Here is a 23827-nt window from a genome sequence, read left to right as displayed (position 1 = left end):
TTTTACAAAATATTTGCAAGTGATGTAAAATCTATTAAACGTTATGCCGGTTTCAAAAATATTTTATAAGCTTAGTTTGTACAAAGAATAACTGAGAAATTAGTTTTATGTCTTACCATACCTTCATCTTTCTCCGTTTAAACAATGTTATTCGTTGTACAAACTAAGCTTATAAAATAGACCAAGATATTGGTCAATAAGATGAACATGTTTACAGAATTTCAACAATGTAGCTCAAACAGTTAAGGAGTTATGAATGTTTTTGTAAAAATCACGTAGTAGACAGATAGACCGATAATGGAATGAGATAGGACACATGCTATATTACATTTCGTGTTTGTTTTGACATGCTGAATAACGTGACAAAGTTAGTTCATATGGTTGCAAGACACCCTGTAGTAAGAGTGCTGCTAGCAGTACATATTCCCTAAAAAAATTAAAAGAAATAATTTAGGTTATGAAGTTGTACAAACCTAATTGACAAACGATCGGAAAGGAGTGTAAACAACTCGCTTAATTAGCCTTTACGGCACTCGTAGAAGTTTTTGAGGCATTCACTAAGTCTCGTGCCTTAAATTTCTATTTGTGTCGTAGAGACTATCTTTAGGTGCTGGTTGCGTTAACAACTATTTACCATTATTGCATTATAAACAGTTTCTGAGAGACTTTAGAAGGAAAAAGATGCAACAAATTATTGCGAAAATAAATAACTAGAATAGTTTGTTTTAATGAGAAAAATTGTAAACTAAATATCAGCTGTTACGGTCTTATCTCGATCAAAATATTTTGGGAATTGCCTGAGTCCGCAGGTTTGCCATAATTTATCCCTATATCAGCCTTTAACGAAACCCATCACTATTTTACACACAGCCACACCTTTAACTCCAGGCCACGGTCTGGTAGAGTTGGCAACGTCGCAAGTAGTGTTGTTTAGCACCTGATGGCTGATGTCCCTTGATAACATGGCAAACAGGTGACAACAGCTAATTAATTCGCGTATAGTTCATTAAAATTAAAATTTATAAACATAAATTTGTTATGAGATTGAAAATAAAAAAAAATAGAATTTAAAACGAAAGCAATATACAAGGTGTTTGGTAGTCAGTGGCAAATAATTTCAAGGCATTATTAAACACGCAAATTGCGATAAAAATACGCTATTTGGATAGTTATATCTCACTCCTACTTCCGGCAACAGCCATTTTTACAAATTTATTGACATTGCCTAATAAAATCTCATATTTTTCAACTTTTAAACTACATAATGATAATTTCAATTGCATTTTTAAAATTGAAATTAAATTTTTATCAGAACACGTATAATATGGTACAGCTTAACTCATTCAAAAGGTTATATTTTTATATTAAGGTATTAACACGATTTCAGCTTGCTGGGAATGAATTTCTCAAAATGTGTTTTTAATTCTAATTTACTGGCCTAAATAGTAAATGAGTTTATTTTGTATAATTTTATTCTAAACCTTAATAAGTGAATATTTTACGGAATAATATTGCTAGTTTTACAAAACGATTGTTGAATTATAATCGTTTACTTTGACGAACATTCCAATAACCACTCTGCCGGTGTGTTTCATTGATGTTATCCTTAATTATTCTCATAATTTTATATTGGTTAATTTAATTGTATGATTGGCTAAACTATAGCTTGGACCGTGGTATTTAAGCATTCCATTCCCTCACCTCTACGATACGCCATCCAGGTTTAGTGGTTGTTTGTATTTCTCCATTAGTGTCCTGTAAAGATCCCGTTGATTCTTCGGGCCAAAAGAAAAAGAATATCATGACATTCTCATTTGGGTCCTTTTCTTCGTCACACCCATAATACCAGCAATATGGTTCTTTCAGACGATTCCCATATTTTAATCTGTCTTCGGAGAGAATCCATTTGTTACCCTTAGTAGTGACGACCTTATACTCGTAAAATTGGTTTTGTAAACAATTTATGCCTGTTATTGTCCCAAATTTGACTCCGCTAGGAGAGGCAATTACAGAAATGTAGCTGTTTTCAATTTTGTAGCAACGAATCAGAAATCTTACGGACGCATTTGAATAAAACATTTTTTTGAAGTCCTTTTTTTTTAGCTCCTTGCCGTCAAAATAATCTTTTTCATCTGAAAAAATATATAAAACAAATTCAATCGAAAAGTTTGTTAAATAAATGTTATGTCAATTAAGTAGATAAGCCGAGGAAAAAAATATTAGTAAAATAAAAAATAAATAAATATGAAATACGACCCAATTTTTTAAGGGCAGCTAGCATCAAGTTTAAATTGTGTATATCTACACTATCTAGGCTATGTTCAACAACTTTCCTCAGACTCACTGTGAACCACAGTCAACAGGAGTCGTTGATTGGTAACTGCAGAGATATTCATGTTTAATAGGTTTGGGACTATTGTGATACAGGGCAAATTACTCACTATGTTGTTTGCTTATGCCATTGGATATTGGATACTGAAGTAGACATCCCATCCATATGGACCAGCTGTCGAAAATTTTTTATTAAAAAAGAAAGTAGATGTGTGAGCCAATCAAAGAATGCACTAGTGTCTAAAATTCTAATTTATACCTTATTGTTTGTTGCTGACCACGTTGATGGATCATAACAATTGTTATAGCTCACCACAAGTCATACCCAATGTTTGACTTAACAAGTAAACAAGTTTGTAGGTGACTTGTGACTTGTAGTGCAATCTGTAGGTGACTCACACCAACTACGACGATTTGGATAAAAAATCTGGCTACAAATTTAACATGGGGATGGAATGTCTATATACATTCCATCCCCATGTTAAAGTTGTAGCCAGGTGTTTAATAAAATTTGTCTTAGTTGGTCTGAGCCACCTACAGATTGCGCTGATCTAAATTACTGATTTATGCCGATTACATGATGGTTTTTACCAAGTCAAACTGATGGAATAACTTATTATGAGCTATAGCAACTGTTGTGACCCAGCAACTATGTCAGTAACGAAAAATAAGGTACAAAATAGAGTTTTAGACACTAGGGCAATCTGTGACTGGCTCACACAACTACATTCTTTTTTTATTAAAAAAATGGCGACAGCTGATCCATATAGATGGGATGTCTTCGTTATACCTAAAAATATATCATTGACTGATATATTTTTATTGACTGATACTGCGACTAGCAGAAGTGACAATTTGGAACTTATTGTTTTATCTCAAGAGTATTACGATCTGTGTGTCATGCGTGCTTTGGTGTTGGAAATAAATGTGTTCTTATTTTTAATAAACTTGATCATGACATATTGTTTTATAAATTGTGGTTAATTTAGTTGTTGTTTAGATGCACAGCGGCTTCAATAAAATCAACGGCGTTATTTTAAAATTAAGCTGCTTGCCATTATTTTCAAGGGACCAAAATTGTCTCTTCTGGATCTTAACCCCGTTGCAAGGCACGGGTATAGCGGCTAGTTTTTTTTCTAAAATAATGAAATAAGTATGCAAGTTTTACTTACGTTTGAATGTTATTGGCTGACTTATGATTGTAAAGCCTGGCTGCAACGTAAAACTGTCATTAGACTCTAGTGTCAATCACATAATAGGTCTTTATCATAACACAACAGAAGTGCATAGTAGTGTTTAGGCATGTTTCATGGAATTAAAACGGACTGTTTAATAGTTAATACAGTGAGTTTAAACACCATCAAGATAACTAAATGTTTTCTAGGTTTTTAGTATATAGTAGTTATTAGTAATATTAACATATTAACATATTAGTTATTAGTATTAACAGATATTACTGTTTATACATTATTGACCGGAGTGTGCCAAGCTCTTATAGGCTAGGCATATTAGGAATATAAGTGACAGTTAGCGGAAAGTTTAGGTACAGTCCTAATCATCACTTTTCTTTATGTTTTTTGGGTCGCTGAACACGAATATGAGGTTTGCTGACAGATATTTTGCCCGGAACATTGGTTATTTTGTGAAAAACCTTCAAATTTGGGCACATTTTTTGGTTCTCTTGGCAAATCTCAGTAAGTATGGGGTTTTGAGAAAATCCTGCTTTGTTTCCATGGAAACCCAATGTAAAACCTTTGTAAAACGGTTAGGGGTTATTTTTATTTTTGGTTTTACATCGGACTATGGGAACAGGGATTTATGGGGGGTTTATAGGGTAAAAATGGGTTTTTCCTATTTTTGACCATATAAACTAAAAAAAATGGCTGCGATTTCTTTCCATACCATTTTGTAGAGCTTAAAAAGCAAATAGTTTAAGCGTTTAAGTTAAAGCTTTGTTATGCGCCTAATGGTTTCGGAGAAAATTCCAAAAATTTGTAAATTTAAAATGCCCATGTTATTCTTATAAGGACTAAGTAAATTGTTGTAGTTTGCTTGTTTATGAACATATTTTGATCAAATTTGGAAAATGGATTCATTTCATACTAAATTATTACATTTTACAAAAAAAACCTTTTTGCCCTCCCGGTTGCAGCAAACCTAAGTACTCGTCAAACTTTTATTTAAATAGGGAATAAATGTGATATTACTAAGGAGACATTTTAGTGTAAATCCAATCAGGGAAATTGAAATTCGTTTAGTCTGCAGGTTTGCTGCGGCGGGGGTATTTTTAAGTGTGTTTCAGTTTGTTATCATGAATAAATAGTTAAAATTATCGTAACATGGGTTGTTTCCATGGAAACGTAATGTAAAACGGTAGCATTTAGCAATGTTTTTAATTTTTTGTACTTCTGGCCATTTTTAGTGTGCTCTAGTGGCGAAACGGTTCGTCGTAGAAACAAACATTATATAGGAAACTTGTAGTAAATTTAGTCATCTTTAATTTTACAAAGCAGGATTTTCTCAAAAACCCATACTTACCGAGATTTGCCCGAATAACCAAAAAAAGTGCCCAAATTTTAAGGTTTTTCACAAAATAACCAATGTTCCGGGCAAAATATCTGTCAGCAAACCTCATATTCGTGTTCAGCGACCCAAAAAACATAAAGAAAAGTGATGATTAGGACTGTACCTAAACTTTCTGCTAACTTTCCTAATATGCCTAGACTATTAGTCGTCAACTCTCGTGCATTTCGTAATACGCAAACTCCGCCTAGACGGCTGAAGCAATTATTTTCAAATTTTGCATGGCGATAAAGACTATATCAGTGAGTGCTAAAATCGATATGGCGTTAAACAAATTCTCTATGGAATCCGCCTACAGGCTCTCAAAATTTCAATGTAATCCTTGGAAGCAGTATTTTACACATGAACAAAAAAGGCATAAGAACAGCTGTTGACTTTAAGGAATGATTGTAACTGTTATCACGGATAATAATAGTAAACTGTAATAGTAAAATGTATGGCTCGTAAACATAAATCAATTATGTCATTAGCTTGAACCAATAATAACAAAACGTATGGTTTGAGCGATAATACAAACATATTTGCATCCGGGCTAGTGACGTCAAATGCCGTTTCTGTTCTAATATTCTTGCTGCTTGATTAATTCTTGGTTTAAGTTGACTAGGTATATTTATACCGGGTGAATACAAAGTCAAGAGCCCCCTCTCTAATATTTTTCTAAATAAATATACAGAGATATCCTTTTGGTGGTCATGCAACCTTAGAAGGAAGTTTTATTTTATGATTGTAAAATTGTTGAGCGTCCCCCATAACCCCTTATGGGATTTGGGGGGCAACTCAAAACTTTTTAAATGTAAACCCCCATCAAGCGACACCTCATTTTGAAGTGTTTACAAAAACTTAAAGAATGGTGAAAACCAGAGTTCGCTATCTCTTCTCTATCCAAAATGGTAGCCAATATTACCATTACGAACCAATATTACCATTGATTTTCCACAACATTTGACGGGCTACCATTTTGGAGCGTGTATCCTTATCTACTCAACAACGTTGTTCAGATTTCGTACCTCTGACCACCGCGTTTCCTTTGGCTTATCTTCGTCAATGTTAAGTCTGAAGTTTTGCGACTTGCAAGTGACGCATGCGTCGTAACGACACCACCTCGACTCAACCTGGATTCCAACAGACAAGTAATCTTCAGAGAGTCCTTTCCATGAAGACACGTGCAACTTTTGAAGATCGCTTTTAGATGAACATTCCAATCGTTTAACTTCAACGGAAAATAAAACCAAATCTTCTCCTCTCAGTAGGATTTCTGAAGAATAAAACTTTCCGTCATTGTCTTCGTAGCATTCTAACTTTACTGCGAATTTTTTCGTCATGGCTAAGTATGTTATTTTCTTATTGCTCGATTCTTGTGTGTTCTTGAGTTCAGGTACTTTCTTAAAAAGTATGTCCTTCTCTAAAAAAAAAACAAACGAAAATGTATTATTTGGGAATAGATTAGGCCTACACAACGTTGTTCAGTGATGCATTTTCTTAGTTACACTTGAGATTTTGTGTAGGCCTGATAGAGTGAATGCTTGGTTAACTCATTGACAAGGTAGAAAAATGTAAGGGAATAAATAAAATAACTAAATAATTGAATTATGTAACCCCAGGAAAAAGGGAGGAATGTGTTACTTCAGATATTGCTTCGAATCATTTAACATCAACCACTACAAAGCAAATTGCATACAATGTGGTAAACCATATTTATTTCAAAATATAAAACAGTAAAATTTAGGTAACCATAACCCATTCTTTTGAAATGCATAATACCATGACGGAAAACAGGATATAAGCGAATCACTAGATTTTATTGAATGTTGTCCAAGTCAGTACGAAGTTAAAGGAGGTGTATGTTAACAATTGCTCAAGTGCAGTATAACAATTTGACGCTCAATAAGTAAACAGGCGTAACCCGAGGAAAACACAAATAAATGAGGTTTCTTCAATTGGGTTTTAAGTAAAATTATTTATTTATTTATTCGTACATACGGCAATCACCATTTTACAAAATATGTTTCATTAGGTATACAGAATATTATTATACATTTTTCTTTCAAGCCGCTTATTCAGTTTTTATTTTTTGCTTATTCAGTGGAATAAGCCGTTTCCCAAGTTAAGTGAAGAAGATTCCATAAAACTTCCATCTATTGACATGGGATAAAAGATAATAACTGCGTTTAGTTTTCAAATAATTAAATATTAGGTGTTTAATTAGTCCGAATTAGTAGGAGGGTGAAATAGTCCGTACTTTAAGAAGCATTAAAAAGTAGGTTGCAAAATATATTTAACAACGAATAAAACTTATTGGCAGGTTTATAAATATCTGTTCCAGTTATTAGAATTAAAACAAGCCTGCAAAACATAACTTTCGTCTATCAAATGTCCTTCCAAAAAATAACTGATATGACTATATTCTGGTTAAAAATAATTGATAACAAACGACTTTGATGGTTCCCTAGTATAATAACACCCTTCTCGAGGGTAAAACTACTTATGGAACCCTACCCTGGTTGAAAAGCCTCAGTCAACAGGGCCTAGCATAGCAAAGCCGGGTTTACACGAAGCCAGTAGGCGAGACAATTGTCTTAACCAATCGTCATCGCGTTTTTGCGGACTTGTCGTAAGCTTGTCAAGTTGAACGAGAACCTGTTCACACATGGCCAACAATTGCCTAGGCATTTGAAAGTGAATTAGTATACAACTACCAAAAGACAAGACAGCGCTATTGGCCAACACCGTTTACACAGCGCTAATGGTCGCGACAACTGGGTTTTCGGGTGGTGGGGGCCTCGCTGGGCCCAGCTCATTGTCCTCAGTCTACTCTCGGAGACAACTGAATTTTGGGGCAATTGTGAGGGCAGTTGGCAAGGCAAATGTGTTTACACGAAGCCAATAATTTCATGTCAGTCAGTTGTCTTCCGAAACTTGTCTCATTAACTGGCATGTAACATGAAAACCCGGCTTAAAAAGCCGCAATCCCCTCCTCCATCTTTAAAATAAGCAAGTAATCTTAACAAACTTACTTGTGTCGAAAGGGCAATTGTTTGAATCCTCCTGAAACAATTAACTTTATTAGAAAACTTTCAGTATCAATGATTGATTATTATTGTAACTAAACATTAGTAATATTTTTTCGTAACTATTGTTTATACAATTCTTAACCGAATTCAGCTAAAATGTAACACGGAATTTATTACCACATATACAGGATGTTTTTTAATGCAACCTAAATAATCACAACTACATCAAGACACCTTTTACCGAAAAAAAACAGCTTACATGTTGGTATCCCTGTATTCTTGAATTAATTACTAATCAACTTTATGAAATTGTTGCGTAGTTACTCATGGATTTTAGAGTTATTGAATTATATTGTCGTAAATAAGACTCAACGTGGTGTCCAAGATAATTGAAAAATGTGTCAAGCAACAGTTGTATAGATACCTCGAGGAAAATAATATCATTGACAACGCACAGTTTGGGTTCAGAGCTAACGTAAGCACTACCCATGCCTTATTTAATATCTCAAAACATATTTATGAAAAAATTGATGATAAAAAACGTGTGCTTGTAACCTTTTTAGACTTGGCAAAAGCATTCGATTCTATTGATAGGCATAAATTAATCACAAAACTGCAGTTGATAGGCGTTGACAACCCATCACTTGACTGGTTCCGCAGCTATTTGACTGGTCGATCACAGTTCGTTACTATCAATGGCGAAAATAGTGATATCACTAACATTGACTATGGTGTCGTCCAAGGAAGTAACCTAGGCCCTCTTCTCTTTTTAATATATATCAATAACATTACTAAATTAAGAGTCAATGGTAAATTGTTTCTTTTTGCTGACAACACAGCGGTAGTGTCCTCGGGTAATACGTGGGATGATGTCTACCATCAAGCTGCATCTGACTTACTTAAAATAAAAAATTGGCTGGATCATAACACATTGACATTGAATGTATCAAAAACCAAGTGCATGCCAGTTTTCTTATCTCGAACTCGTGACCCTGGCCCTAGAAAACTCTATCTTCATTCATGTGGCGATCTGTGGTCTAATACCTGCGGATGTGACACAGTCGATCGTGTGGACCAATACAAGTACCTTGGGGTGATCATTGATCAAAGGATGACATGGTCTCCTCATATTATCTATGTAAAGCAAAGATTGAGGAAACTGGTCTACGCCTTTTATCAACTAAGCCGTGTGTTAACGGTTGATCACTGCAGATACGTTTACTATGCATACGTGCAGTCTGTGCTGCAGTATGGCATACTGGCGTGGGGCGGTGTATCTGCTGCCACATTGGCTCCTCTTCACGTAACCCAGAAAACCTTAATCAAAATTATTCTTAAAAGGCCAAAACATTATTCAACAAGTTTACTTTTTTCCGAATTCCCAGTTTTAAATATTAGACAATTGTTTATCAAAACACTATTACTTTTCATTAAGAACAACAAGGAAATTATTTTTTCTAACTTACAACACAGTTATCACACTAGGCACAGGCATAACTTTGGATACCGCACTCCACAACTAGCATATAGTTCCTTGAAAAATAACGTGTTTTACATAGCTCACATCCTTTATCGCAACTTGCCGCCCAACATAACTGATGCTGAATCAGGCAGTGTCGCTGTGTATAAAAGCAAGGTCTGTGAGTGGCTGATGACTGTGGGAAGAGAGGCTGCAGAGGCTTTAATTCGCTCGCCTTACATTTAAATTAATCTCTGACATCAAACGCCGCCATAATAGCTATCAAAATAAATTTTTCTTCATAGATTAATATTTTTATTGTTGCTTAAGGCTGTTTATTGTTAATTAATTCTAGTATACAATATATTTATATAGCATATATATACATTTATTAAAAGCTCCTGATACGTATTAAGTACAGATGTACACATTATTTATAAACAGTGTGCACATTTTTTTGACCTATGGACAATAACCAAAACTTATTTCCTGCTGGTAAGAGCTCTTCCCTCGAGCACGGACTTGCAGTCCATTCGGGGGAATACTATTCTTACCCTGATAATGTATTCCTGTATTTATATATGTGAATAAAGTGATTTTTGATTTTTTGATTTTTTTTTTTTTTTTGTTTTCGCAAGCTCAAATAGAGTATGCATATAGGTTTACGTTTTTTGTTTTTTCCATAACTGATTTTGCTAGTTTTTGAAAATTATAAAAACGATTGTTTTTTTTCAGGAACTGGAATTGCAATTGCAAACTTAACTTCAAGCCTATCTTGGCATAATGCCAATGATTTACTTTTAATGTGCAATACATTTTTTTTGAGCATGCGAAATCCACACTTCGAGACTTATTCACAACCAATTCTTAATTACATTAAAACTCATATAACTATGCAAAAATGCATATCAGCTGATTGAAAATGAAGTACAAAAAACTGGGATACCAACATGTAAGGATGTTTTGTCGTTAAAACGCATCTTAAGGTACTTTTCATTTGGGTTGCGTTTTAAAATAAATGTCCAGTATAACATGAGGGTTAGCCTGTGTATAACATGTGTGTATCACATTACATAAATGGCGAAGAATACGTTGCTAAAAATTACTAATAATGAAAAATACCCCAGCCGCAGCAAACCTGCCGTCCAAGCGAATTTCCATTTGGCTAAACTGATTTTCAATTTATCTATTTTAATAACATTAGGCGTAACGAGTACATAGGTTTGCTGCTACAAGGAAGTGTGTTTTTAGGTAAAATAATTATAGCTTAGTACAAAATTAACATATTTGCCAAGTCTGATCAAAATATATCCATAAACACGCAAACTACAACATTTTACAACATTCTCCTTAAGAAAAACATGGGAATTTTAAATTTACAATTTTTTTAGTTTTCTCCGTAACTAATAACCATATGAAAACACTTTGATATGCTGAATTGTTTGTTTTTTTTTAAGCTCTTTAAGAAGGTTTAGAGAAAAATTGGGAAATTTTATGTTTTGAGGTTCAAAAATGAGAAAAACCCATTTTTACCCCATAAAACCCTGTTCCCATGGTCCGATAATGCTGGATCGCGAACTCATTCAAGTTTATCCCGCCTTACACCTTCAAACCAAATTTCATCAAAATCGTATAAAAATTACTCAAGTTATCGTGTTCGAGGACATATATATATATATACACACACACACACACACACACATATATATATATATATATATATATATATATATGGGTACCTATATATATTCTTGAGGAGATCTTGATAGAGTTTATGATAAATGAAACATGAAACATTGCAAATTTTCGTTTAATACAAACGTTTTCAAGCAAAGAGAATGAAAAATGTAAAGATGAACAAATAATAAATATGAACTGTTTACAAATACAGTAGTTTAATTTTGAGAACATATGATTGAGTACAGATCAAAGAAAATAATAAAATCAGCCTAAAGGAAAATTAAAATTCAGCTGAGTTGAATCACCTTTTTACTATCTTAAATTTAAACCAGAGGGGAACTTTGTTTTCAGTACCAACTGGTGAGCCAATTCAGAATTTCTTAAAACCAGTTGGTTGCATTTAGGGTTTTGATGTGGGTTTACTTTGTGAAGGGCTTTAAGGGTATAGCAGCCTTCAAAATTTTGGTTGTGGTGAGCGGCATGATTATAGATTGGTTTTCTCTTGTCTTCATGTACCACATCAAAACGATGGCCTGACATTCGAACTCTTAAAGAGTTATATATATATAAATCTATATATATATATATATATATATATACATCTAAAAAATTTAAACGAATGGTGTTTTTGGCCTCTGGGGACATCAAAATGAAAAAGTAAATTGGTCCCGGGCCTAAGTCTTACCATGAGACCTACGGTAATAGCTACTTCCCTATAGGGAAATTCGCTAAAAATAATATGAAAGAATATTTTATGTGTACAGAGAAAATGTCCACATTGGTCGGGTTCACGAGTAACATTCGCCTACGTGTTTTAAACACAAAATGGTTACCCACCTCGTACCACTGATGCGGTGGATCAACCTCAGGTTTGTAGTTGATGAGAACATTAGTATAAAGTTTTTCTTTAGTTCTGACCATATTGTGCCAACACACTACTTTGTCTCCTTTTCTTACTCCATAAATTAGTTCCTTGTTTACTTTCTCCGCGCTGGAGGTAAACATGAGTAAATTCTTTATGTTAACCTTACTTGAACAATCAAAGTCCTTCAATGTCAAGAAATCATTTTCAACAACAGCTGTGTTTTCCTTTGTGCAACAACGCATTGTGAGTCCTGGGTTGAAGTTTGTGGTGTAAGTCGTGATATCCTCATCAGAACATAGCTCGTGTCCAAATGTTTTGCCTTTTCCTAATTTCTTTCCTGATAACAAAACCTTGACTTAGTACATCAGAGGCAAAACATTTACCATTTATATTTATGTTGCATGTATTGATATTTTAAATTTAAATGATTACCTGATCATTTGAAGTACAAAATACCCCCGCAGCAGCAAACCTACAGACTAAGCGAATTTCCATTTGCCTGGTTTGATTTTCAATTAAATCTATTTAAATAACATTATGTTTAACAAGTTCCTAGGTTTGCTGCTACAGTGAGGATAAAGTGTTTTTTTGTGAAATATGAATAGCTTAGTATAAAATATAAATTTGCCAAGTTTTAACAAAATATATCCATAAACAAGCAAACTCCACAGTTTACTTATTCCCCATAAGAATAACATGGTAATTTTATATAAACGATTTATAAAATTTTCTTCGTAACCAATAACCGTAAAAAACACTTCAATATACTAAATTATTTGTTTTTTAGCTATTTAAAAATTTTAAAGAAGGAGTTGGGAAATTTTAGTTTTAAGTGTTTAAAATGTGAAAACCCAATTTTTACCCAAAAAACACCCCGTAAAACCCTGTTGCAATAGCCCGATCATGCTAAATTGGCGAACTCATTCAAGTTTATCCCACCTAACACCTTCAAGCCAAATTTCATCAAAATCCGAAAAAAATTACTCAAGTTTTCGGGTTCACGGACGTATATAAATATAAATGTATGTATAAATTATGTACATGTATACATACATACAAATTTGATCGAATAGTGTTTTTGGCCTCTAGGGACATCAAAATGAATCCTGGGTAAGGGTCTTACCGTGCCACCTACGGTAATGACTACTTCGCTATATGGTATACAATACTGTTGGAACTACTATATAAGTCCGGTTACAAAACAAATATCGCTAAACTCATATTGTATGGATTCCAAAATGTTTTATATAATAATCGAAATAGTTATTTGTGTAACTAGTGGGCGAGAGAAATGTTTACGCACGAGCCGTAGGCGAGTGTGGAAAGTTTCTCGAGTGCAGCAAAGGCAGTTTGCACTCGTGTTACAAATTAAATTTTCCCAAACCAAATTTCATCAAAACCAATTAATTAAATTAATTTAATAGTAACTTTTAGTAATTTTATTGTTTATGGTTTGTCATTTACTTAGTTTTTCAAACACCGTTCAACACGTTTTTACGTTAGGTTAAATCCGAACGAATTGGGAAACGCTGCACCAGCTGATCGTAGTCGTAATATCTCTAACCTATATATCAACCTATAATATCTCTAACCTCTTAGTTGCCAACTTATTTTCAAGCGTACACGGATTACATGCATAATAAAAGCACACTGTTTTGTGTTGTTTCGTTGGAATACTGTTGTGTGCCAAAGTAAAAACTGCGCACCAAAGTAAGGCTTTCTATACTATAATCTGTGCAAAACAAAGTTTCACTTATTTGGTCAGTCAAAATGTCCTTTTCCAAATTACTGTTCATACTCCGTGTTTTATGCATTCCATCTTAATATCTTTACAATAACTTGTTACACTACCGTTAAATTTCATGCTTATAGAGTTCATGTTAAGTGTTAGTATGTATTCAAATATAGTTAATTAAATAATTAGGACTACTCACTATCTATTATAGACTGACAACCTTCCCTGTCTTCGTATTTCTGAAACAGGATTAAACTCGGTAAATACAAATGTAAAAACGTTGAGGTTAGCTACACCAATGGCAAAACTATTCTTAACATATTTCCATTCTAAGCTAAAGTGTTATCTACGTATCCATGTAAGATCGCTATTCAAAAGTAGACTAAAGCAAACTTTGCTTGGTATGCAAATCTGCTGTGCCGTACTTTCTTTAATTGGGAATAGATAGCATAGTGATATTCCAAAATCAACAATATGAATCATACTAAAATCAAGTGTATCTATTCCCAATTTAAGAAATTTGCTAAAATGACAAATCAATGACCGTTCCATTCTCCATCCTTTCATATTCCCATTTCTATACGCATGAAAAGTGCTTTGGTGTCCTAACTAAAAGAGTAAGAGGTAACACTTACCACGATATAGGAGTATCGGTACGATGCCCTTTGACCAAACTCGTAAAAAAAGAGCCAAATTTTCTTGTCATCTCTCGTCAGCTGTTCTATACACGATATATCTTCACAATCAATGTAATCATATCCCTTTGTTTCTTTTTTTCCTTCAAAGAATCCCATGTATACTTTTTTAATGTCATTCAAATCTTTTAAAACTATGGGTGAAAAATGTGTTCCAAGCGAATTTCTGAGTATAAAGCCAGTTTTGGACAGATGCATAATTATAATATTATAATATTGTAGTTCGTAGTAATAATTACTAATGACGTCTTCATCATCAAGACCTGTAAGAAAGATTAATGAGTTATAAATATTAATTATACGTTTTTACTTTCCCTCCTATAATTAAGAATATTGAATAGTGTGGTGGATACGGATAAAGTATTGTTTTCGTCAAAATGGTCGAGTTTGAGTTTTGAGTGGATATATACGAAGGGTGCACAGAAAGATCGATCACAGTCCAAAAACCAATATTTTTCAGGAGGGCGTTTTAAAATTTTAAAACATTATACTTTCTTAACTATTAATTTTAAGTTTACTTTTGCATATGTATTACTTTGGAGTACTATCTGTTTGTAAAAGTAAAGTACATTATGAAATGTAGCTCCATATTAAACCTCCCAAAAAAAGTTTTATTGTATCATGGCATGGACTCTGATCGTTATTACTCTGGATTTAATCTATTTGAGTATGGAATAAAATTAATAAAACCAGTTTAGTAAAGAGTTTAATCTTAAAAATGTTAAATTGAAACATTAACTTAATATTATAAAATAAAAATTGTTTTTAATGAAATATACAAATGAAATAATTATATAAAAGTTATTGCAAGAAGACCTATTAATGTTTGAAGGTTAACTTGCTAAGCACAAGCTTGGGAACTATTTGTCTTCTTTTGCTCGAGTCTTAAATCTGAAATACAACAAAATATTGTTAAATCTAATAATATACATTCCTGATTTTACTAAAGACTAAACAATACCTAATCTTACCTTTAAAAATCACTGTTTCTTGCTTCGTCATCTTCTCCAACGTTGCCTGGCCGTTGGTGGTGAAGTGAGTTTATAAAATCCTGAGCTTCTTGTCTGCAATACCGTTTTAAAGATTGAAGGTCATTAATCTTCTCGTTTGACAAAGGAATCGGTCCATCATACGCTTTTTCAAGCTGTACTTCTTGTAGGTGGTCGTTCATTTTTATTATTCTTCTTTTGTCCTTTCTTGACGATAGCTGTGGAGCTAAAAGCACCATTGTATGTATCACGATTCTGGACTGTCTGCGTGTTTTCAGATCTGAATAATATCATCTGTTTGATAGGACGGGTTTCTGCGTTGAACTTCATTTGGTAGTTAGTAGCCAAAGCCTTTCCCCAAGCATAAAACATTTCCTTATTACAATCCACAACAATAAAAGGACTAGGCTTCACTCTTGCGCTAGCGATTGCATTTCGCCAGTCTTCTGGTGTTTCCGCAGGGTTTTTTGATTTATGAGGCCGACATTTTTGTCACACTCCATGTATGAGTGTCCTCTGATCGGGTATGTTACTGTGATCTTGTCAAACCTTTTCAGAACTACTGTTACATAGTGTAAAAACTTTATAATAGTCTTATTTTTATTTTGCCCTCCACACGAGTCACAAAAAATGTGGATTTCTCGGACATCAGGGCTTAGAATGTTCATGAAAAAACTGTACATCTGCAAAGCTACATCATCACTTCCCTTTTTAGCTATAGTTTGGTCAAACGTATAAAATACAGATGTGCCATTTGAAAGAATATGAATGTTAAACATATAAAAACTAAGTTGTCGTTTGTAGTAAACTTCCCCTGTAGATATATTTGGAATAGGAAGATTCTTGCCATAATCCATTGTGATTGCTTCAAATTCTTTAATTTTCATTGCACGCTTCCTAGCTGATTTTTTTCCGCATAGAAACTGTCTGCTTTTCTTTTATGTAACTCCATTTCAGTTTTTAGAGTTTTCAGTTGCTCATCTAGTTTTTTAATTTCATTCAAATCGGTTGCATTACATTTAAGTGTCTGAATGTTTGTCTCCTGTGCTTTCTGAGCATCACATGTGCTGCATGTGTCAGAACGAGGATGGCCGAAGGCAAAGTTATAGTTGTTTTGAGCATATTGCCTAAACTTTTAATACGAAATTTCAATACCAATGTTTTTCTGTAAAAAAAGTTCCAACAATTTTTTGTAGTTTAAGTGCTCAGAAAGATACAATTTTTTCGAATCTTTCAAACTGTAGTGAGCTTTACGTCCCTTTAGGGATTTAAAAAAATCATCCATTGCATTGTACGTTTCTTGTGGTAGTTTGTTTTTCCCCCTGTTTTTGTGTTTGCCACGTTTATCAATAGGTGCTAATCCAGTTGATGCAAGTGAATCTTTAATAGTTTGAAGACGTCGGTTTGTAATACCAAATATCGATAAAAAGCCCTTATAACAAACAGGCACTTCTGCCAAGCAAGTGTCCCTACTAACTCTTACTTTGTAGGAATATGAAAAATTATTTAATTTTTCATCCTGTTCAGCCTGCCTGGGTCGTCTACGGTTAATCGTCTTAACACTAACCATGCCTGATAAGTACGCAGTTTGGGCATTCCTATCCGCTAAATCATTAAAATGTCGAATTAAGGCACCCCTCTCTTCTTGTGAAACATTTTCGAAACATTTGTAGCGAGTAACAGTGACAGTCAACGCCAGTTTCGTAGGTTGAATTTCTAAGTTTTTAAGAGGCTTCGAACATACTTCTATATTTCCGCTTTTTGATAGAGACACTCTCACTAACACTTGTATCTTCACCTTCATCACTCACTTCATCCCTCATTGCCACAAGAAATAATCTTAAAACACTGTTAAGCAAATAAACCAACACTCATATAAGACCAACACACCAACACATCAGACTGACTGGAGTGACTGCACTACTAAAAGTAGGGTTAGGTTCGTGCGACTGGTGACTTGAGCGCTGAGCAGCTGATTGAGTCATTTGGACTATGACTGATACTTCTCTGTTCGCTGGTGACCCTGATCGTTACTTCTCTGTGTACTAAAACTTCAAACGTGAATAACGAGGACCCTGATCGAATATTCATTGAAACATTTACACATGGTCATACATCTACGTCATAGCTTTCAAAAGCCATCATAACCTAAAAATTCGTTTTTTTGGACCGTGATCGTTCTTTCTGTGTACCCTTACCCCTGTTTTGGGCCCCCATAACACCAAAAAAGTGGTTTTCGAAGTTATGCTTGTCATTGTGTGTGCGTGTATGTGTCTTTCTGTATACGTGGATGTGTATAGGCTATAGACAACACCAAAAGTGCTATAGTGGGAAAATTTGTTTTTGTAGGTACTAATTCATGATATCTCCAGGTGTCTTATTTTTTTATTTAGATTTTTTAAACTGTGATTTTTTCATAAAAAAATCATAGATACCAAGTGTGGTATTGTAATGTATCTATCAACTGTGGTATTGTGGTGTATATAACAAGTGTGGTGTAGTGGTGTATCTATCAAGTGTGGTATTGTGGTGTATATAGCAAGTGTGGTGTAGTGGTGGATCTATCAAGTGTGGTATTGTGGTGTATATAGCAAGTGTGGTGTAGTGGTGTATCTATCAAGTGTGGTATTGTGGTGTATATAACTAGTGTGGTGTAGTGGTGTATCTATCAAGTGTGGTATTGTGGTGTATATAGCAAGTGTGTTGTAGTGGTGTATCTATCAAGTGTGGTATTGTGGTGTATATAGCAAGTGTGGTGTAGTGGTGTATCTATCAAGTGTGGTATTGTGGTGTATATAACTAGTGTGGTGTAGTGGTGTATCTATCAAGTGTGGTATTATGGTGTATATAGCAAGTGTGGTGTAGTGGTGTATCTATCAAGTGTGGTATTGTGGTGTATATAACAAGTGTGGTGTAGTGGTGTATCTATCAAGTGTGGTATTGTGGTGTATATAGCAAGTGTGGTGTAGTGGTGTATCTATCAAGTGTGGTATTGTGGTGTATATAGCAAGTGTGGTGTAGTGGTGTATCTATCAAGTGTGGTATTGTGGTGTATATAACTAGTGTGGTGTAGTGGTGTATCTATCAAGTGTGGTATTATGGTGTATATAGCAAGTGTGGTGTAGTGGTGTATCTATCAAGTGTGGTATTGTGGTGTATATAACAAGTGTGGTGTAGTGGTGTATCTATCAAGTGTGGTATTGTGGTGTATATAGCAAGTGTGGTGTAGTGGTGTATCTATCAAGTGTGGTATTGTGGTGTATATAGCAAGTGTGGTGTAGTGGTGTATCTATCAAGTGTGGTATTTGTGGTGTATATAGCAAGAGTGGTGTAGTGGTGTATCTATCAAGTGTGGTATTTGTGGTGTAAATAGTAAGTGTGGTGTATCTATCAAGTGTGGTATTGTGGTGTATATAGCAAGTGTGGTGTAGTGGTGTATCTATAAAGTGTGGTATTGTTGTGTATAGCAAGTGTGGTTTAGTGGTGTATCTATCAAGTGTGGTATTGTGGTGTATATAACAAGTGTGGTGTAGTGGTGTATCTATCAAGTGTGGTATTGTGGTGTATATAGCAAGCGTGGTGTAGTGGTGTATCTATAAAGTGTGGTATTGTGGTGTATATAGCAAGTGTGGTATTGTGGTGTATATAGCAAGTGTGGTGTAGTGGTGTATCTATCAAGTGTGGTATTGTGGTGTATATAGCAAGTGTGGTGTAGTGGTGTATCTATCAAGTGTGGTATTGTGGTTAAAAAAAATAAATAAATAGAAATGCCTTTTTCCGAGCGTCTTTCAGTACAACAACAGTTTTACAAAGTAGCTCAGGCCAATATAACTACTTAATACCCCCGCCGGGTATATGAATTTAAACGGATGGTGTTTTTTAACCTCTAGGGACCTCAAAATGAAAAAAAAAATAAATCGGTCCCGGGTCCAGGTCTTACCATGAGTACTACGGTAATAGCTTATTCTCTATATGGGAAATTCGCTAAAAATCGACAACAATTATGATACAAAAACATTGTGTTTGACAGAATTACAGGCTATATATAATTGTGTAACTACCAAGTGTGATGTTGTGGTGTGTATTTAGCAAATATGTTATCTTTATTTGTAATTGTCGCTTTGGACCGGTCATTAAACTCTATAGAAGAGTACAGGAAAGTTATGTCTTCCATCACAGTTCTTATACCGGCATGGATATTATTTGTAGCCGGTTTCAGGTCCACGACGGATTTTAACTAGGTGACTGTATTGGTATTGAACAATTGGAAGATAGTTTGTGGATATTTTTATTATACTGTGGTTATTAACAGCATCCTTATTTACTTCTTTATTTACTGGTTTTACTCATTGTATTATCATGAGGTGGCGAGAGAACTGGTCCAATCGATGAGCACGGAGCTTCGGAGCCCGAGGTCACGGGTTCAATCCATCAATCATTTGATTGTAATCTATGTGATAACACCGCGACCCTCTTGGAGTAGCCTGAAGTAATGCTTGAGAACAGTTCCAGACTGGAATAAAGCGTCCTAAGGATGTGAAGGTAAGACATAAAAATACAAGGGGTAAAGAGTTTCTATGCCTATTCTAGGGTGTTTTATATTTCATAATTGTATGAAACAGTTTATTTGATTGTAATCCACGTCTGAAGTATCTCAGATGAAACTCACTATTTTTATTTAAACGCAATGAGGTTAGTACATTCCTAAAACTTAACGATGTTTCTTAAACCAAAGCTATTTGTTTATAGTAAGTTACCACAGAATCACACTAAAATTTGTTTATCTTACAACTAAAAGATTAAAACTATATTTAACATTAATAATGGGTTTATATGGCGAGCGATTCGGATCAAAACATATTACTTAAACTTTTACTACCAGTACTTTTACTTGGCGAATCTCCAACATGTATTAATCTTAAACTCTTTTTGAGAATATTGAAAATGTTTCATTGTACAACACTAGGCCTACCACAGGATTTTAGTTACCCATTTTACGATACCATGAACTGTTTCTTTCAAAAGGTTATTTTAATTATTGAATACGGTGCTTAAGATTATTTTATAAAAATGTTTTACTCAATATATTAAGTAATTAGTGAAATAAATATTGATAAAATTATTGTTTCTCCTCACGTACTTGTGTCATCAACTCGTTTCCAAGGGACGGCAGCCTGAAAAACACATTTTAGTTACGACTCAAATTTAAGGAAATCAACAAGTGGAAAGTGCGTTATGTAGAACAAAAATATAGAGTAACATAAATAGCATGACTTCAGTGTATTGCAACATTAACATTCAAACAGAAAATGTTATACTGTACTCATCACTTACAATACTGTTGGAATGGTAGCTGCCTCTAATCACAGAAAACGTACTAGTAGTACGTTTTCTGTGCTCTAATACAAGACCATGGCATTAAGGTCCCACCGCACGTGGAGTGCATGGCTGGATGTACGCCACGGCGGCATCGCTGGTCACGCTAGCTACGCGCCAATTCACACAGCCGCGGATGCTATACCATGGTAATGATAGTTATAACAAACGTAGAATCCTAAACATTGAACAGAAATTTCATTATGAATAGTGCAACAGCTGTAGTGGTAGTTGGTAGGCCGAGACTGCGACGTTGCCGCTTTGGTCTCGCCACGGCCTTGTACTCCAGGAGGCTATGATTGAGTCGCTTATAACTGTTGTGAATTCATAAAGCGCAACGCTTCACTCGATTTTAGGATAAACATATGGGAATTTTAGAAGGAAAAATCCTCCGTATGACTTAGATATAGAGTGCCTAAACATTATCCTAAAACTCACCTGTGACCACTTAACAATATTTTCAATGTCGGGTTCACATCCCAAGATGTAAGTCTTGTGTTTTCTCGTCCGTGTTTGGCAATCCAAACACATATTGTAGCAGAACCAATGGTCTTCGGCAGTTTCACGACTTCCTATCGTAACGTAATTTTCTCTCTCTCTTTTGTTATATACGAAATGTATATACGATTTTATATCCAAGTCCGAATTCGACTTGCAGGGAAAACCTGTTATTGAAACTATAACTTTATTTTTCGAAGACTTTATAACTCCAACGTGTCGTCGTTCATTTTCTAAATAGCATTCCAGAAACTTGTAATCTTCCAAAGTGTATTTCGACTCTAATGATAGATATCTTGCAACTGGTTCGGCTTCAGGCAGGAAATCATAGGATGTTTTTATGTTTTTGGCTGTAACTGAAAAGTTAAACTTATGTGAAACACTTAGTATTTTTATGTTTATTTTCTACCTCTAGCCATAATAAATTATCACTATTACATGTAATGACTCAAAAACCAATGTTTGTAAATATCGTCATTAATTAAATTCCAAACTAAATTTTGTTTATATTTTTAATATTTGGTCATGTTTATCTTATAAAAAATTTTTAACAATTTATTTGCCTAGATTTCCCCAAATAACCTGTGTTAATATTAGTAAAACCATATTGTCTCGACATATATATAATTTAATCATAATTTATTCATTGGCTTATCAAAATTATTATTACAAACTACCTCTACAATTAAAATACCATGTAGCTGGGTTCAAGATTACAAACAAATTTCAACACATGTTTTAAATGTGTGAACCCCATAGAAAGTCAAAACGGCACACGGAAGATTTCTCAGGTGCCGTTTGTCAATAACTGCTGACGTCACTTTGAGGGAACACCATTACCGCAACGATACGGGTGAGCTATCGGCCTCGGTGGTGTAGTGGATAGCGTGTCGGGCTGATGTACCTTCCTAAAGTACCGGGTTCGAATCCCGCTGGAAGCACTAGCTTTTTGTCAACAATTTTTTCATATCAGCAAGTTTGGTTGGTTTGGTTAGGTTATGACAGTTTCATTTTATAATTGAAAAATTAAAAAATTGAATTTTGGCATTTATAATTTTATTTTATTAACAAAACTATTTTTTAGATTAGTAAACCTTCATTCGATTTTTTCACTATCAGCACGTTTGGTTAGTTTGGTTAGGTTATGACAGTTTAATTTAATAATAGACAAATTATACAATTGTCTGTTTCTTCAGACGCAGCAGTTAGTGACGTCAGCAGTTAGTCAGTTAGTGACGTCAAAGTGTCAAACGGCACCTGAGAAATCTTCCGTGTGCCCCACCGCATAAAAAGTAAAGAAATGATTGTCAACAATGAACAGTGCAGTTAAGGTTTCCATGAAGAAGAGATAATCAGTTAATATTTTAACTTAGTTGTGCTAAATTAAATTAAAAAGTAATTCAAATTATAAACTAAAGGGAAATAAAGAAAGAAGAATTATGCCTATTATCCAGAAGAAAGATTATTTAAAGAAGATTGTTGAGAAAATTCCATTTAATTATTAATTAATAATATAGACTTCATCAGCATCTATTTTGGGACTAGACCTACCTCCTTTTCATTAACATCAACAAAAGGAAAGAAAAAAATAATCAGAATCAAAATCTGGCTAAATTAAGTTATTGTTATTGTTTCCAAATTATTTTATTGAATTTTACATTAGGCCTAAAAGAAATCTTTTGATTCACAGTCTACTAAAATCCCCACCCCCTGAAGAGTTTTGTAACCTAGTTTTTATAAATAATTTATATACCATTAAACATTGTATTTTAAAAAATCTGTCCCTCGTAATTACTATTGTTTAAACTTAGTTAAGATCAGAATAATTATAAAAATAACAATGAAATATATAGAGGTTTATTTCATACAAAGCTTGATATTTGTTACACATTACCGCTGTTGCTGTTACATTACTTTGAAACTGTGTCAAATATGTAGTTGATATGTTTTACATACTTTACACCTGCCTATTTATCTTGATTAGGCAAAATTCTTCTGTTTTTCTGGAATAGCGTGACATGATGTATAAGCCAAGACCAATTTACCGTATATCTTTACTACTGAAGAATCAAAGGGGGAGGGGGTCTGTTTGATTATTACGTTGAAAACAAATTAAGATGCTTATACGGGAAATACTTTCACCCTACATATTAGAAGTCATCTCTACTGTAAATTTGATCTAAGTTGTTCATAAACAGTCTTTGAAACATATACTAAATATGGCCAAAGAATTATAGTAGTTTTTTAATGTTTTAACTTAATTGTTTATTTAGAATCTTTTACTCCTAAATTCCATTTTCAATTTTTTTTTGCCCCAAAGGTTATATTGATAAAGTATAGTTTTCGTTAAAACTTCTCTGGATTGAGTTATGGTGGGATATGTACGTTCTGGGTCCTCTGAAACAAAAAAAAAAAAAAAAAAAAAAAAAAAAAACGTTCGAAGTCGAACGACTTTAATGAAATGTGTCGTGGTTATTTGTTTTTTCACAGTTCAATTAAACTTTGTCTGTCTCACAATTCAACTTAAATTAAACAACAAATTTCTTACCTTCAAGCGATGTGTAAAGTGCGTCTGCAGAAATCTGAAAAAACGCACCATTAAGAA

At 34.0% G+C, this 23827-nt stretch overlaps 2 protein-coding genes across 2 annotated transcripts in view; both read right to left on the bottom strand.

The window, feature by feature from the left end:
- The window catches only part of LOC128999251 (uncharacterized), a 132755-nt gene extending 118343 nt beyond the window's left edge, over positions 1-14412 (bottom strand). Inside the window, exons 1-7 of the mRNA XM_054425650.1 lie at positions 14300-14412; positions 13864-13903; positions 11902-12266; positions 7929-7959; positions 5922-6316; positions 3504-3543; positions 1702-2132 (exon numbers count right to left, since the gene is read on the bottom strand). Coding sequence (XP_054281625.1) covers positions 1702-2132; positions 3504-3543; positions 5922-6316; positions 7929-7959; positions 11902-12171 — 1167 coding nt within the window. The 5' untranslated portion in view covers positions 12172-12266; positions 13864-13903; positions 14300-14412. The remainder of the gene's footprint in view (positions 1-1701; positions 2133-3503; positions 3544-5921; positions 6317-7928; positions 7960-11901; positions 12267-13863; positions 13904-14299) is intronic.
- Positions 14413-15332: 920 nt separating this feature from the next.
- LOC129000339 (uncharacterized) overlaps positions 15333-23827 on the bottom strand; it is a 31537-nt gene continuing 23042 nt past the window's right edge. Inside the window, exons 4-7 of the mRNA XM_054427302.1 lie at positions 23771-23804; positions 21163-21578; positions 20489-20522; positions 15333-15574 (exon numbers count right to left, since the gene is read on the bottom strand). Coding sequence (XP_054283277.1) covers positions 15333-15574; positions 20489-20522; positions 21163-21578; positions 23771-23804 — 726 coding nt within the window. The remainder of the gene's footprint in view (positions 15575-20488; positions 20523-21162; positions 21579-23770; positions 23805-23827) is intronic.

Source organism: Macrosteles quadrilineatus, unplaced genomic scaffold, assembly GCF_028750875.1.
Source record: "Macrosteles quadrilineatus isolate MER2022 unplaced genomic scaffold, UCM_ALF_1.0 Scaffold_8__2_contigs__length_117827958, whole genome shotgun sequence".
Classification (NCBI taxonomy): domain Eukaryota; kingdom Metazoa; phylum Arthropoda; class Insecta; order Hemiptera; family Cicadellidae; genus Macrosteles; species Macrosteles quadrilineatus.
This window is presented reverse-complemented; position numbering and strand designations above follow the sequence as displayed.